The sequence below is a fragment of the Palaemon carinicauda genome, chromosome 1 (genome assembly GCF_036898095.1).
Source record: "Palaemon carinicauda isolate YSFRI2023 chromosome 1, ASM3689809v2, whole genome shotgun sequence".
Taxonomy (NCBI): domain Eukaryota; kingdom Metazoa; phylum Arthropoda; class Malacostraca; order Decapoda; family Palaemonidae; genus Palaemon; species Palaemon carinicauda.
Window position 1 is genome coordinate 133,136,755 of NC_090725.1, and position 14,932 is coordinate 133,151,686.

General features: G+C 43.3%; 1 protein-coding gene across 2 annotated transcripts in view; it reads left to right on the forward strand.

The window, feature by feature from the left end:
• Positions 1–4,820: 4,820 nt before the first annotated feature.
• The window catches only part of LOC137651712 (G kinase-anchoring protein 1-like), a 161,718-nt gene continuing 151,606 nt past the window's right edge, over positions 4,821–14,932 (forward strand). Inside the window, exon 1 of one of the 2 annotated variants that reach the window (XM_068384940.1) lies at positions 4,821–5,115. In XM_068384940.1, coding sequence (XP_068241041.1) covers positions 4,951–5,115 — 165 coding nt within the window. In that variant the 5' untranslated portion in view covers positions 4,821–4,950. The remainder of the gene's footprint in view (positions 5,116–14,932) is intronic. The other variant, XM_068384933.1, reaches the window with a different exon arrangement.

Sequence of the window (14,932 nt, forward strand, 5' to 3'; positions counted from 1 at the left end):
ATTACTTCTTCAGGGCTGGTCAAGGACAGAGGTATTGAAATCAATGGGTACTGGAGAATATACTGAATGCCAAGTCTCTTCTTGGTGGACAGTACAAGGAGACGTCCCATCAGATCACGTGATCCTTTAAGCACTGCAACTTTCATGTTCTTTGTCCGACGATTGCTTGCACAGCCATCTACAAAGGTTTTCGGATTTTCCTTTTTTAATGGACTTTCAAACTTATTTAGATCACTCATGCAAGCCTGGATGAATTCCTTGTCTCTAATTTTCCTTTGGTTGGTAAATAGAGGAGGCTTTCATGGATTTCATCATTGGTACCTTTTCCTGTGGAAATATTGTACAATACCTCTGAAACTTCCCGTGTTTCATATAGATTGTTCGTATCTAAGATTTGTTTGATGATTTCCTAAAGATTCTCATTGTCATGTTGAATTCGTCCAGGCCTAAGTTCTGTAGTAACATCTTCTTTGTTAGTTAATCCTGTCTTCTCTTGCTTCTGACTAATGAACGATGCTCGGGTAGTCTTTGTTACCATCCAAGGTGAGCAGAGTAGTCATTAGTGAAAAAGGTGATTCCTGTCAGTCGAGATCTGGCGTCAGCATTGATAGTTTGTTCCAGTTGTAAATCTACAAGAATTCTGCTGAAATCTTGTTCTGACCTTCGCACTGTGAATACACCCTGATTAAGTATCTCTCTAAGGCCGGGATGAGTCGCATCAATATTCAATAACACCAATTGGTATTTTGTTACCCACCAGGAATAGTTGATGTGGCCTGTGGCAAAGAACAGATCAATAATCAGTGTCAGTGTGAAAACAAAGAGCTCGATGTTATTTGTCCAGATAGCTCTTTCAAGTTGGTGAAACATGTTAATGTACTCCATACATCATCCACAACTTTGCAGCGTATCCATGAGCTCCTGATACAGCTGCCTTGGTGAATTCAAAATACTCTTTCGAACATTTCTCAAAAAGATCTGCATTGAACACCAGCTCAATCCCATGTTCTCCTGTATTGGTATTTCATTTCACAGTAGATATCAGGGTATGAAGTTCTTCTTTGTAATCACATGTTTCTAGAAAGGCCTTGAAATGCAGGCTTTCGAAGGCAAGGCAAGATAGATTAGAGCCTCTTGCATTGGTTGAAATGTTTTCATGTGAGGAACCCAATCAAATAACCTGATGCAAGGACCCTAGTCAATTTTAGCATGTCTGGTCGTCCTGATTCTGTTAGGAGTTTTCCTTAAATTTTGAAATAACCCCATAAACTCTCAAAAAATCTCAATATGATAGTAGGTTATCAAAATTTAAACTTAATTACAAAATATTACAAAATTTGCGATCAATTAATCAGCAAAATGCAATATTAAAAACATCAGTTTAGACCCCTTTAACTGGCTATCTTCCATACAAAGCAAAGTTGCCACTATACTGGTATTATGCAACTCTAATTTCTATAATCACGAACCCCTGAAAAGAAAAGTTACAATTAGTACAATCATTCTAAATTTTTATCGCTTATATGTTCAGTGAAACAACAGTAGTGGTAAGATAAATAGAAGAGCTCACAATAGCGTGTTGTAGCACATGTGGATGAGAAGACATGAGTGAATACATAGTCCTGATGAAAGTAAATATAGTCCTTTTTTTGCATGCTAATAATAACACCCTCTTTAGGCCGTTCTTAAATGGGTTTTGCATCAACTTTAACTCTTAAGAACTGTTGATCCTTTATCAGGAGGGTCTGAAGAATATTTCTACAAAGTTTCATTAATATACGTAAGGCGTGTTTTAAATGTACAAAAAATAGCGCCCTTCTTAGCTCGTTCTTAAATGGGGTTTGCACCAAATTTGACACTTAGGAATTACTTATTCTTCATCCGGAAGCTCTAAGGTATATTTTCACAAACTTTCATTGATGTACTCAAATTGTGATTTAAATATGACAGTAGCACCCCCTTTGAGCCCTTCTTAAATGCGTGTTGCACCAATTGCGCCATTTAAGAATGGCACATCTGTAATCACAGTGCCAAAACGAAACTTTTATCACAGGTTGGATTGATGTACTCCAAAATGTAATTTAAACCTGATTTGGGGAGCAGTTCAAGCTGCGCCCCATACTCAACGCACCAACGGCATAACTTAAGAATGACCATTCGGGGATCCCCATCACACTAGCTGATGACTTTAGCTATCAAACCTTTTGTACTCGGGATGTAATACAAATCTCTGTGAGCTCCCGGACTTATTGTGTTGTGGAGACTCCCTTAAAAGAAAGGAATGTACCACCTTAAATCAAGCAAGATCCAAGGTCGAGAAAACAGCTGATAGACTTCAGAAATAGTGATATATGACATATGTTACCGATGTTGAAAGCGGCCCAGACCATGGACCACATCCTCCACTGCTGCCCACTGGGACCTGCATGTTCCGATATAGATCTACAGGAAGCTAATGACAGCCATGCATCCATTGGATACACGAATGGTGAGATATGATGATAATTCTACTGGTTTAAAGGTCCAAAAAAGGCGGGACTGTATAATTCCATTCAGAACTGTAGTCAAAGATTGAATGGGCAGTTTTACACCCAGCTGTTGACATTCAGACACCTGAAGTTAGAGTCTGTGACATCACGAGCATTCATCGATGAAGATAGAATTTAAAAACAGGAGATAGGTAGCTCAAATAAATCATGGAATAGATGAGATAAATAAAGTATGAAGGCAAATCTTCACAATGCTTGTTATTATTTTTTTATTGACTACCCACTTCGTACTTGGCTGCTATTTTTCCTTTCCTCAAATCTGCTGGTCATATTCCTACTGTCTTATGTTTTTTGTGTAGTCTTCTCCAAAACAGATGAAGGTCATGAACGTTTCTTGCTGGTTTTATTACCAATTCGATTATCAGCCTATATATCAGGTGTGCTACAGCATCCTGTCTAGCAACCGTAAAGGCACAGCACATTGCCCTGGGGCATTGACATTATAAAGGCTTCTCATGACTGGAACATTTTAGCTTTCAGATCTTTTCTATCTTATTTTTACTTTCTTTTCTTTTGGAGTAAAACCTTCATATTTCTTTACAATAATGTCCTTACTGTATAAAATATTTCCCAACTGCAACATTTCCATCCTTTTCATATTTGTTGAAACTTTAGACTTACTTCCAAGAACTCGTGACTGCCCAGGTAATCTTGAAAGAAATAAGAAACACCTACCTCTGTCGTTTCTCTATTCCTGGCAGAATGAAAAGGTATCAAATCTTCTAAATATATACAGAAAATATAGTTTATTCGTCCTCCCGTATATTGATTTATAATGCTCAGTTTCAAATATCGCATGTACAAAAAGAAAAAAAAATGTATTAGAAGTTTCTGAAAGTTCCACTCTATAATCACCATGTCCATAGTTTCTTCATTTTTATTATCATCTATTAGTCTTTTATTCAATCTGAAGTCACTTATCAGTGTTTAGGTTTCCTGTTGGAGGCTGATCATTTGTTACTTCCTCTACTAATCAGTATTTCATGATGTCCACAATGTTTCCTACATTTATCTTAGAAGGTTTTAACAGTTTGGCCAAATATTAATTCCCTTCTCTTGTGCTTTCGCTACCTTCTTACTCGTTTTGTGGTTATTAAAATTGTTTTTTTTTTCTGTCTTTCCCTGCAACAGACAATGAAGATCCACACCGAGGGATATGTGAGCAATCACTCAGCACAACATCAGTTAAAAAAAAAAAAAAAAAAAAAACAATTGGATGTTGCAGTTCGTAAACCTTCACACCAATGTCCTGTCAAGAGAGTTAGTTCTACATAAAATCTTTGAATGACTACTTTGGATTTGTCAGTACAAAGGCCACCTCACCCACGGGAGCTAATTCGAGTGTCATAGAAAATCACGTGATATGTTGGACAGTTAATCAATCTACAGACAATACCGCTAAAAGCTGAAAGGGAGCACTTGTGTAATAATTTGTTTATTTACTTTAAATTCTGCCTACTGGCTATAATGCAGAATTCAGGATATTCAAATTGGAAGCATTTAAGAAAAGAGACCACCCGATGTTATCAATCTTACCTTTATTGTTTTAATTGACTTATTCTCTTCAATCATAGGTTTGGAATAATCAACAAATTCAAATCCATTCTAAGGGGACTTTCCTAAATTTATCACAACCCTAATTCTTATTTCCTTAGTAATTCATGTAAATCAATAAAAGAGGAATAAAAGGGGGCGAGTTGGACTAAATCTACCCAATACTTCTATTCTGTAAAATTTATAACAATAATAAACGGAACATCTTGACAATTTCAAAGGAAACGAAAATTAAAAGGTCGATAAAAGTTTATAAAACACGCAAATCTATAATTAATGAAAATACTAATAAATAAATGCAAATAGGATTATATATCAACTCGTGTATGCTGAAACCACAACTCTATAACAAATAGTCTATCTCTATGCTAAGGTACATTATAAAGTCAGACTTAAATACCATACGGTTAAAGTAAAATATAATTCCAGTACATCGAGTACAATAAATACCACATGCACAGCCCGAATGTATAAAACCAGACAAATAATCTAAAAAATGTATGATCTAACCTAAAGGGGAATGTGTGGCCATACTTAATTATAGCTCACGTGAAATCCGTCCTGTAATTCTATATTTAATTTGGGTAATTTCATAAAATTATCTTGCATAGTGTTTTATGTTTAGAAATAAAAGAGACACTGGCAAATAATACTGTCTTGATTTTTAATAAACATTTTGTTCATCCAATTTTATAAAGGAACTTGGAAGAAGAGGAAGATAATTCTTCACCTTCACCGACGGACGTTTCAGCTCAGCTGTCTTCTTCACGTCTACAAGACTACAACCAAATCTCATTTGGTCACACCTTCCTCCGAGAGTTTGACAGGAAAAACTAAAGTTCGCAGAATGGCTTCCCGATTTGCGGTTTTGGATAATGACGTTGATCTTGACGAACGTCTTGGAAAGAAGAAAGTTGAAAAAACGAGGCAGAAGACCGACGACAACACACGAAGAACCCAAAACAAAAACTCCAACAACAAAAAGAAAAAGGCTGCCACAGATGGTCCATCGGTAAGTCATGCCATAGACCATTGTAAACATCCATAATGCATTCAGTTCAGTAACATTACGAAAACTATTGACATATTTACACTTTAGATCAGGGTGGGATTTGGGACGATTGAGGGTTTGAAAATGACATTGATCAAAATGGTGTTTTGAGCAAAACCCACCATTATTTCCATCGAGAGAGAGTAGTTTAGAGGCACAGGTACATCCTGAAATACAAGTGACCACAATACTAAATTAAATTTTGGGCTGCGGAAGAATGCAACCAATGGATTACCTTACTTTAAGGATGTGATCTGACTTGGGCTAACCCAAGTGACAGTGATTCCTCTATTGGAGCCTTTGTGTTTTGTTGGGACAAGGAAAGGATGGGCAGAAAAATTAGTTTCAAATGTAAGAAACTTCCCTCATTTACGGTAATTAGAACTTAATGAAATATTAATGAATTTCTTAATTTGTAAATGGTTGTCCCAACATTCTAGATCTTAGGACCTCTCAGAGCATGAAAGTAGAGATCTTCGTGGTTTCATTGTAGTGTATTACAGGGCAATGTAACCTAGGAAAACAACTACTGTTTCTTATAGAAAAAATTACGCTCTCTTCGAAAATGACACTCGTTCCCGTCGCAAATTAATAGTTTCAGAAATATATATACATTATATCCTCCAGTAAGGGGGACCCCCAGTGGGAACTCGGGGTTTTGGGTGGGGAAAACATACTGGGGAATCGATATATAAACGTAAAACAAGCCTTTTCGGTATTATTACAGTTTCATCCATTATGGGAAATCTATTATAATAATATATTTCCCGAGTTAAGCAAGTCTTTTGTAGTATTTCTGTAAAATATTATCTGTCGCAAATGCCTAGTTCTTTATATATCGACGATCGAACTCACGCTACTCTTGTCTTCCTCCCAGATTTTTTCTAAGTCTGTTGTTATTGTTGACTGTCTTATTTTTGCTCAAATGAGCCCTGTAACCAGTATAATCCGCAGACAAACTAGTCCACTATGAAGTCTTACGTTTGGCCAATCACAGCGCCTATCCACTATGACGTCATACATGTTTGGCCAATCACAGCGCGACAATACAGCAGCGCGACAACACATTATCTTACCCAGGCATTTCATTTCGTTTTTAGACATGGAGGCTATAGCAAGCACGTCATCTCATGTTGCACAAGAAGTTGAAATTCCATCTTCTTGTCCTGACTGTTTCCTAACTTACAATGAATTTGTTGTAACTTATTCGAGGAATATGGAAAAACTAGTGGATTTGTGCCAGAGACACAATTTAATTTTACTAAATAAAAATTGTCCTGCATGTCAAGGAACCTTCACAACGGCTTTCATGTTTTCCTCAAAGCAGCAGCACATCTTTATCAACCAACAGTTTAAGGTAAGCTTCATTAATTTATGGAGTATATTATAATGGTGATAGTATAACGATTTATACAGCAGTACCATCACTTTGGATTTGGTTTGATGGATGTGTTAGGTAGTGGCTGTAAGGGGGGGGGTCGCAGGGGCTAGGCCTAGGTAGGGGTACAGGGCCCTAGGTTAGGTGGTTGTATTAGTTTCGGTAGTGTCCCGAAAATCCCTGTGGCCTTAAGGGGGGGGAGGCCCCCCCCCCCGGTAGGCCTAGGTAGGGATACAGGGCCCCTATGCTAGGTTAGGTGGGTTTTCTTAGGTTCAGTAGTGCCCTGAAAATCACTGTGGCCTTAAGGGGGGTCGCAGGGGGGCTAGATAGGGGTATCGGGGGAGGGGTGGTGGAAGGATAAGTATTCATTTATTGCAAATATCATTTGACGCCCCTCCCCCCCACCCAAAACCCCGGTTCCCACCTGGTATCCCCCATAATTGTTGGGATGAAGTAGGGTCTTTTTGCATTCTGGAACAACTTGTTGTTTTAACTCCAATTACATAGTAAATTTCTAAATCGGATGGTTTGCGGTCAAAATAAACGTTAAATTCGTTGAAACTACCACTATTTCTGATGCAACAAATATATTTTTATTCCAGTTTCCCCATAATGGATGAAACTGTAAATTTACCGCCTTTTCTTCTCTATACATTACCTTCTTGAAATTATAATAACCGGAGGAAAATACAAAACAGTATATCTGGATAAACTTTGGAGGCGCCGTTACAAAGATTGTGTCATGAAAAAATACAGTAACCAGTGCTGCCAACGTCCGATGTAGATCAAATGTTATTTTGTGACCTGTCATACTACTAGGCTAGGTTAGGTGGGTTTGTTAGGTTCTGTGCCCTTTTTGTACTTTTTATAGCCTATATGGAGAAATTATTTAAAATACATATGGAAATATCTATCATTACTATCTTTAGTAATGTCAGAGTGCCGTTGGTAACTGTGTATCATCTGTCAACGTTGGTAACACTGTGTATTATTGGTAACGTTGCTAATGTTATCGTTCGTTCGTAAGAGAAGTGACACCGTGCAACTCAAAGTTATCCGAATTGGTTGATCTGTTTGTTTCCGATTGAAATGAACATCAAATTCGGTTAATTCACGTTATTTACTATAGGAAAACAATTATATATCGTTTCCCCAGTATGTTTTCCCCACCCAAAACCCCGAGTTCCCACTGGGGGTCCCCCATTATCGTAGGATATAGATCTATATATATTTCAGAAACTATTCATTTGCGACGGAAACGAGTGTCATTTTTGAAGAGAGCTTAATTTTTTCTATAAGAAACAGTAGTTTTTTTCCTAGGTTACATTGCCCTGTAATTCACTACAAAAATACCCAATATCTAATAATTAAAGCTTCACATGTTCTGTTAAAGATTGGGGTTGTATGTTTGATAGCGGCCACCTGTATGTATTATTATGTCTAACTTAGAATACGGCAGTGTACGGGGGGTCGCAGGGGCCATTACCCCCCCCCCCCCTTATTAGGTAAGGATACGGCTTGTAGGTTACATTAGGGGGGAAAGTTAAGGTTAGTTGATGTCCATTTTTGATGAACGTGCGAGGAACTGGCCGCTGATATACAAAGGCTCCAAAGATTGCCCCAACGTTCTACTTACTAGGGGATCAATTGGTGCATGAACAAAACACTCCTATTCCCTTGATTTGTTAAATATAGACTCAACAGAGGGCTGTACTTTTTATACTGGTGTGGACGAGTTCTGTACACTATCAATGCTGTACTTGCTTCATGAAAATACAGTAGAGGTGTTCTGCTCACTATGCACATGTGGTATTTTGGATGTAAAGCTATTTCATTCCTTTTTAATCGCCATGAAAAGTAGGTAGTTTCTTAAATTTTTACGTATTTTTATGGTAGACCAAAGCCTTTCCATCAATTATTTATATTGTATGGGCTCTGCCCCCAAACCCCATTTCCCGTAAGTATGCAGATAATGTTGATTTAGCCAACATGTAGGGGGTCCGCCTCCTAACCCTAATTTCCAATAAATGTGCATGTGATGTTTACTAATTGTCTTTGTATTTTAGTACTGCACACCATAAAAGCAATGGCCACAATTCAGAATTGCATACAATTTAGACTGGAATGAAATAAAACTTATCTGTTCTTATCGCAATTAAGAATTTTCTCCGACATCGACAGTTCCTGCACCGCCAATTATATAGTTATTGGCTGGTATTCATGTTGCGGCCTTCACATCAGGGCTTCATAAAACAAAAATGAAAATATTCAGCATGAACTCTGGTAAAGTCTCTTAACTCTAACTACTGAATCTTCTGCAAAGCATCAGGCTGATCAATATGGGACACAAATTCAAAGTGAAACTGTAAAGAAAACGTCGTTCCTTTGCACAAGTTAGCAAGAGAAACACCAACCTCATCTCAGTTCAAGGTTAGGTCACGTGGGGTTGCCAATTTTGAAATCACATGGCTAGCAAACCAAGGTCTATAAGCGCACGATACTTCGAATGATGGTAAATACTGTATGGAAAAATAGTTTAAGACACAAATACAAACCCTATGCTATTTATAGGGATATCCTTTCAGCAAACCTGAAAGATGAGCCATGATAATCTTAGCAAGGGTTGACCACCCAACCGCTAGATAGCAGGTGGGAAAGGGGGTAGCCAGACATCCCGCTCACTCGCACACCTGGGCTGAGCCGCCACTTTTCTTTCTGGCTTGGTAGAGGACGGTCATACTGCCGCTCTATCTCGGTTTAGACGAGCCATTGTTAATCCTTTATGATTTTTCTTTTCAGATGTGCTTGGTTGTCTGCGAGAGTCCCATGTGTACCATTCCAGGTCCCAGAGGCCGCTCTTGTGATACCTTCATGTCCGCCGTGGAGATGGACCCTTCCCTACTGTGTCCGGCTTGCCGAGGCCGTTGGTATTTTTGGGATAACACCTGTTGTGAGTGTAGGGAGTTTTCTATGTCCCAGTGGGAAAGGTTGGGGCAGTGTAAGAAGAAGAAGGCTGTGCGATTCGTCACCTTCGAGATCGTCCTCTAAGTCGAAGAAATCACAGTCTTCCTCTACCCCCAAATCTTTTCCCGAAGATGGTCTTCCATCGGTACTCTCTGGGGGAACCACCAAGGGTCATTGCAGCCCTGGTTACTCCAGGTCAACCTTGTAGGTCTAGAGATGGTACCGATTCCCCTAGGGAGTTGGCCCCCCCCCCTCCTTCTTGGAGTGCCTGCTCAGTCACTGACCTTTTGTCTTTTTGGGCGTTGATGGTCCTCCTTCTAAGGACATTCTCTTTGGACTCCCTCAGTTGGGGGCTTAGGAGAGGCTCTCTTCTTCCTCCTTGGAAGTTTTTCTTATCAGAGGAAAAGACAGGCCTTGGATGGTGGTTGGCAGACGAGAATCTGCTGAAGGGTGTGGACTTCTCGTCCCTCCTCCCAATTTGATGCTGTTTACAGATGCACCAAAAGAAGGAAGGAGGCCTTCGTGCTGCTCCATGCGCCCTTAGGCCTTTGGTCAGAGTCTGAAAAGTCCCTTCACATAAATTTCTCATAAGAGATGAAGGCTGTATTTGTGGCCCTTCAAGAGTTCCACCATTCCCTGGTGGGTCACTCTGTGGTGGTGATGAGCGACAGCACAATAGTATACATAAAAAAGCAAGGAGGTATTTTTTCGCAGCCCCTATCCCATCTAGCAGTAGAGATACAGAGATGGGCAGAAGTCCACTCGGTCTCACTATGAGCTCGCTTTATTCCAGGCAAGAGGACTGTGCTTGTCGACAATCTGAGCAGAACATCACAGATAGTGAGTTCCGAATGGTCTTTGGATCATCTAATAGCCAACAAAGTCCTAACTTTATGGGGTTCTCCGACTGTGGACCTGTTTGCAACGGCTCTGAACTTCAGACTCCCATTGTACTGCTCCCCAGTCCCAGATCCCATGGCTCTCTGGCAAGATGCATTTCAACAATGGTGGGACAACATCGACGTATACGCATTCCCACCGTTTTGTCTTATAAGAAGAGTACTCGATAAGACCAGAACATTAGTCAATCTTTCAATGACCCTCATAGCTCCGCTATGGCATCACTCAGAATGGTTCCTGGACCCTCTGCTGATCCTGACAGAGCCACTAAGAGAACTTCCTCCACGACACAGTCTACTCAGACAATCATATGTCAACATGTACCACAAGGCAGTTGCTTTGCTACATCTTCATGCCTGGAGACTATCTAGCATCTTCTTACTCAGAGAGGATTTTCGCAACAGGCTGCGAAAAGCACTTTTGGATACCTGCGAAGGTCATCAGCTTCAGTCTACCAGGCGAAGTGGAACGTCTTCCGTGGTTGGTGTTATGAAAGGGGTCTCGATCCACTCTATGCCACTATTCCAGCAATAGTGAAGTTTTTCGTGTATTTGCGGGAAGAAACGCGCCTCAGTTTTAGAGGTTAAATTCTACTGCTCTGCTTTAAATCTCTCCTTTAAACTGAAAGGAATGGAAATTTCCTCATCGCTAGAACTTTCCCTCCTCATATGAAGTTATGAACTTACCTGTCCTGAGTCAGAAGTGAGACCTCCTTCTAGGAACGTGGTTTGAGTTCTTCAGTCTCTAAAAAGACCTCTGTACGAACCATTATTCCAGGCAACAGATTGTCACCTGATTTGGAAGACGGTTTTTCATTTGACATCGCCCATTCAAGGGGATGGGGGAGAGGTAAGCTTCAGCTTCGTCCCCGAGTTTGTTGCAAAGACTCGGAAACCCAGGGTTTCAGATCCTAGATTCAAATCTTTCCGGATAATGAGTCTCTGCTCTGTAATTGACGACCCAGATCATCTGTTATTATGCCCAGTAAGGTGTTTGAGGTGCTGCCTCAAGAGAACAACAGCAGCTCAGCCCAGAGTGCCCTCGCTCTTCGTAGGCATGGGCAGAAAAAAGAGGAGAATCACAAACACAATCTTCGCATGGATTTGCAGGGTCGTTGACCTTGCCTTGAATCCTGATCCTCCTCCAGCACGTCGTCCCTGAGCCCATGATGTCGGGCGTTGCTACGTCACTGGCCTTCACAAAGAACTACTCTGTGACGCCGGTATTGCAAGCGAGCGTGTTGGAAATTCCTAACTACTTTCACCACCCACTACCTGCAAGACGTGACCTAGGAATCTCGATACGTTTTCTGTTGGTCCTGTGGTGGCTGCACAACATTTGGTTTAGTACCTTGAGCTCCCTGTTGGACAAGTGGCAGAAGGTTGAGGGCATTGGTTACCCCGGTTTTAGTCTGAGTGAATAGAAATGAATGTCTGGTTCTTTTCCTTTCATCATCCTCCCCTTTCTTGGGGAAATCAGCATCTTGGATCCCCTGCAAATGCTGACCTCAAACCTCTGCAGGTAAACCATTGCTCCCTTGTGTAACCTAGTATTGTTCCAATACTGTCGTGTGCCAATCCCCTGGCGAGGTGGTATTGGGAATGTCTCTGTCTCTTCGGTTATTTCCTAGAAGACACTGAATAACTTTTACCTTTAAAGTCATATTGTTAGTATATCACCACACACACACACAGCTTGTGTAGGTCGCAGACCATGCTAAGCAGGTATAGTGAGGTTTTAGTGTCTCCTTATGTGTGCACAAAACCCTGCATAATAGGGAATACCCCGGATAAGGCCAAAAGCCAGATTGGCAAGGAGATCCACCCTCCTAATGGAAGAGTCACCCCTATAAATAGTGTTGTTTTGTATTCCAGTTACGGATAGAATGAAAAATTCGGAGGTAAATTGTATTTTTCTTAACGCTATAAACCTTAGCTGTTTATACATACTTTCCCACCAACCCTGTCCCCTGTCGAAGTCCTACCCCCAAGCAAAGTGAGGCTCGGTCACAGGTGTGCGAGTGAGGGATGTAGCTAGCTACCCCCCGCTAACTAGAGGATGGGTAGATAACCCTTGCTTAATTCTAATGGCTCATTGTTCCGTAACTGAAATACAAACCACGCTATTTAATATGGGTAATTACTTTCGGCGTAGCTGAAATGACGAGCCATTAGAATTTTAACGAGGGTTTACTACCCCACCGCTAGTTAGCAGGGGGTAGGGAGGGGTAGTATACTACCCCCCCCCTCACACACACCTGTGGTGAGCTTCACTTTGCTATCGGCTCGGGTGCTAGACAGACGTGTCTCCTATCACCCTCGCCTATACTGACAGCCATTAATCTTTGTTTGCTTTTTCTTTTTGACAGTGTTTGGAAGTTGGCCTCTGCGATGCGGAAGTGTCCCGGCTTACCTGACTGCCCTTGTGGAACTTATATGTCGGCGGTTGACACAGATCCACACACCTTATGTCCGTTTTGTAGGGGCCAACGGTGTGACAGATAAAGTATGTGGTGAGTGCAGGGAGTGGTCTACCTCCCAGTGGGAGAGGTTTTCCCGGCGCCGGAAGAAGTCGAAACGGGATATTTCTCCTTCAAGGGCTTCCTTGAAGAGAGAAATCCCCAAAGACACTTCTTCCGTAGCCCAAACCTCCTCCGAAGCTCCCACTCGATCGGCTTCTTCCGAGAGGCCGGCGAGTGGTAGCGTAGGCCGTATTTCTGTTAACCAATCTTGGGGTTTGGGAGAGGGAGTTGCCTCCCATAGCGAGGCAGCTCCTCCTCCTCCCCCGGGGGAGTATTTAATTTCTAATGTTGCTTATGATGATTTGTTACAGCTTTGGGCTTCCTTGGGGCTTCAGGGCTTGCCTCCAAGGAAGCCCTGTTTGACATAATCAGGTTAGGAGCAGCTGTCAAACAGTCGCCGACGTTAGCAGAGGTTGATCCTCTGTCTATCGTCAACGTTGTTGTGGCAGAGGCTTCTGACGAGTTATCTCAAACCTCTGCTCCTGTTGCTGATGTAGCTGAAGGCTTAGCTCCCCCCTCCGAACATTATTCGAGGGAGGAACTAAGTCCAACGGTCTCTCCTGCAGGTGATCCTCCCCCTCGGGGGAGTTCACTGACAGAGACTCCTCTTCGGAGGGCAGCCAACGGTCTACCTGCTGCCCCCAGAGGGCATACTGTATAAGGTGTAAGGCCCGCCTTCCCCTCCGCCGTAGAGGCCTTCCTTCACCTCACGAGGGTGTTAGGAGACGCCTCTTCGGCTCGTCTTCGCCGCAGAGGAACCTCGTCGCCGTTCACCTGCCCTTCCAGCTACATCCCTGGACCTGTCCGCTAGTCGTTCACGATCTCCTACTCCTGCCAGACCTGCTGACCTGCCGTTGCCCTTCCTAGCTGCCGACACTCTGTGGGCGCCCACGCATCCTGCGATCAAGCAGGCCACGGTCCCTTCGTGGCAAAAGGGACTTGCTCACATTGTAGCAAAGTCCCTTAAGCGCCAGGTATCACCTGCGCGCCAGCGCGCTATTCCGCACAAGCGCTCTACAGTTGTTGACCCGGAGACAGCGCACCAGCGAGCACTTGTTCCTGAAACTTCACGCCAGCGCTCACCTGTGCGCCGTCGATCCCCTGTGCGCCAGCGTTCTCCTGCTTGCCAGCGCGCCCACGATCTCCTGTGCGCCCTAGATCTTCTACGCGCCAGCGCTCACTTGCTCGCCAACGTTCGCCCGTGCACCCACGATCTTCAGATCTGGGCGCAGGAGGGAAGATACCATCTTCCCCTGCTCGCCAGCGATCTCCTACGCGCCAGCAAACACCGACGCGCCATTAGACCCCTCCGCCTCGCCAGCATTCCCCTGCGTGCCATCGCGCGCAGTCACCAACGCGCGCCCTCGCGTGCAACGCCCGTTCGCCCATCGTAGATGTACGCCCTCGTGCGCGTCCGCTCGCAAGGGAGGTTTCCCCTGCGCGCCTCCAACACTATCTCCCTCACGGGCTCAGTAGGATCCTGCGCGCTCGCGTGCAATCGCCTCCACGCGCGCAAACGCTTGTTCAACCTGCTGCGCGCCCTAGGCTTTCTCCAGAACGCGCCACTGATCGCCTACGCACCCACGCGCTTTATCGCCCCTGCGCGCCATCACTCGCCAGATCGTCAACGCGCTCCCTCGCCTGTGCGCCATCGCTCGCCCACGCGCACCCTCGCCAGTGCGCCATACCTCGCGCACGCGCACCCACCCTCGCCATCACCCCCGCGCAAACAGGATAAGAACCTATCACGTGACCACCAGCGCGATCCCACGCCCAAGGCTGCAGGACCGCAAGCAACCAGGTCGTCTCCTTCACCACCACCACCAACCTTCCCCCCCCCACCCCGCAATTGCAGACCACGCGCTCGCCGGAGGGCGGGAGAACACCGGATAGGTCCAGGAACTTGCATTGTTCCCCTTCTTCTTTTCAGGAAGACCCTGTTGTAATTTCTACTCCTAGGGATCAAACGATCCCCTTCCTTCCAGAGGGAGTCTCTGACAGCACCGCTGTCAGTA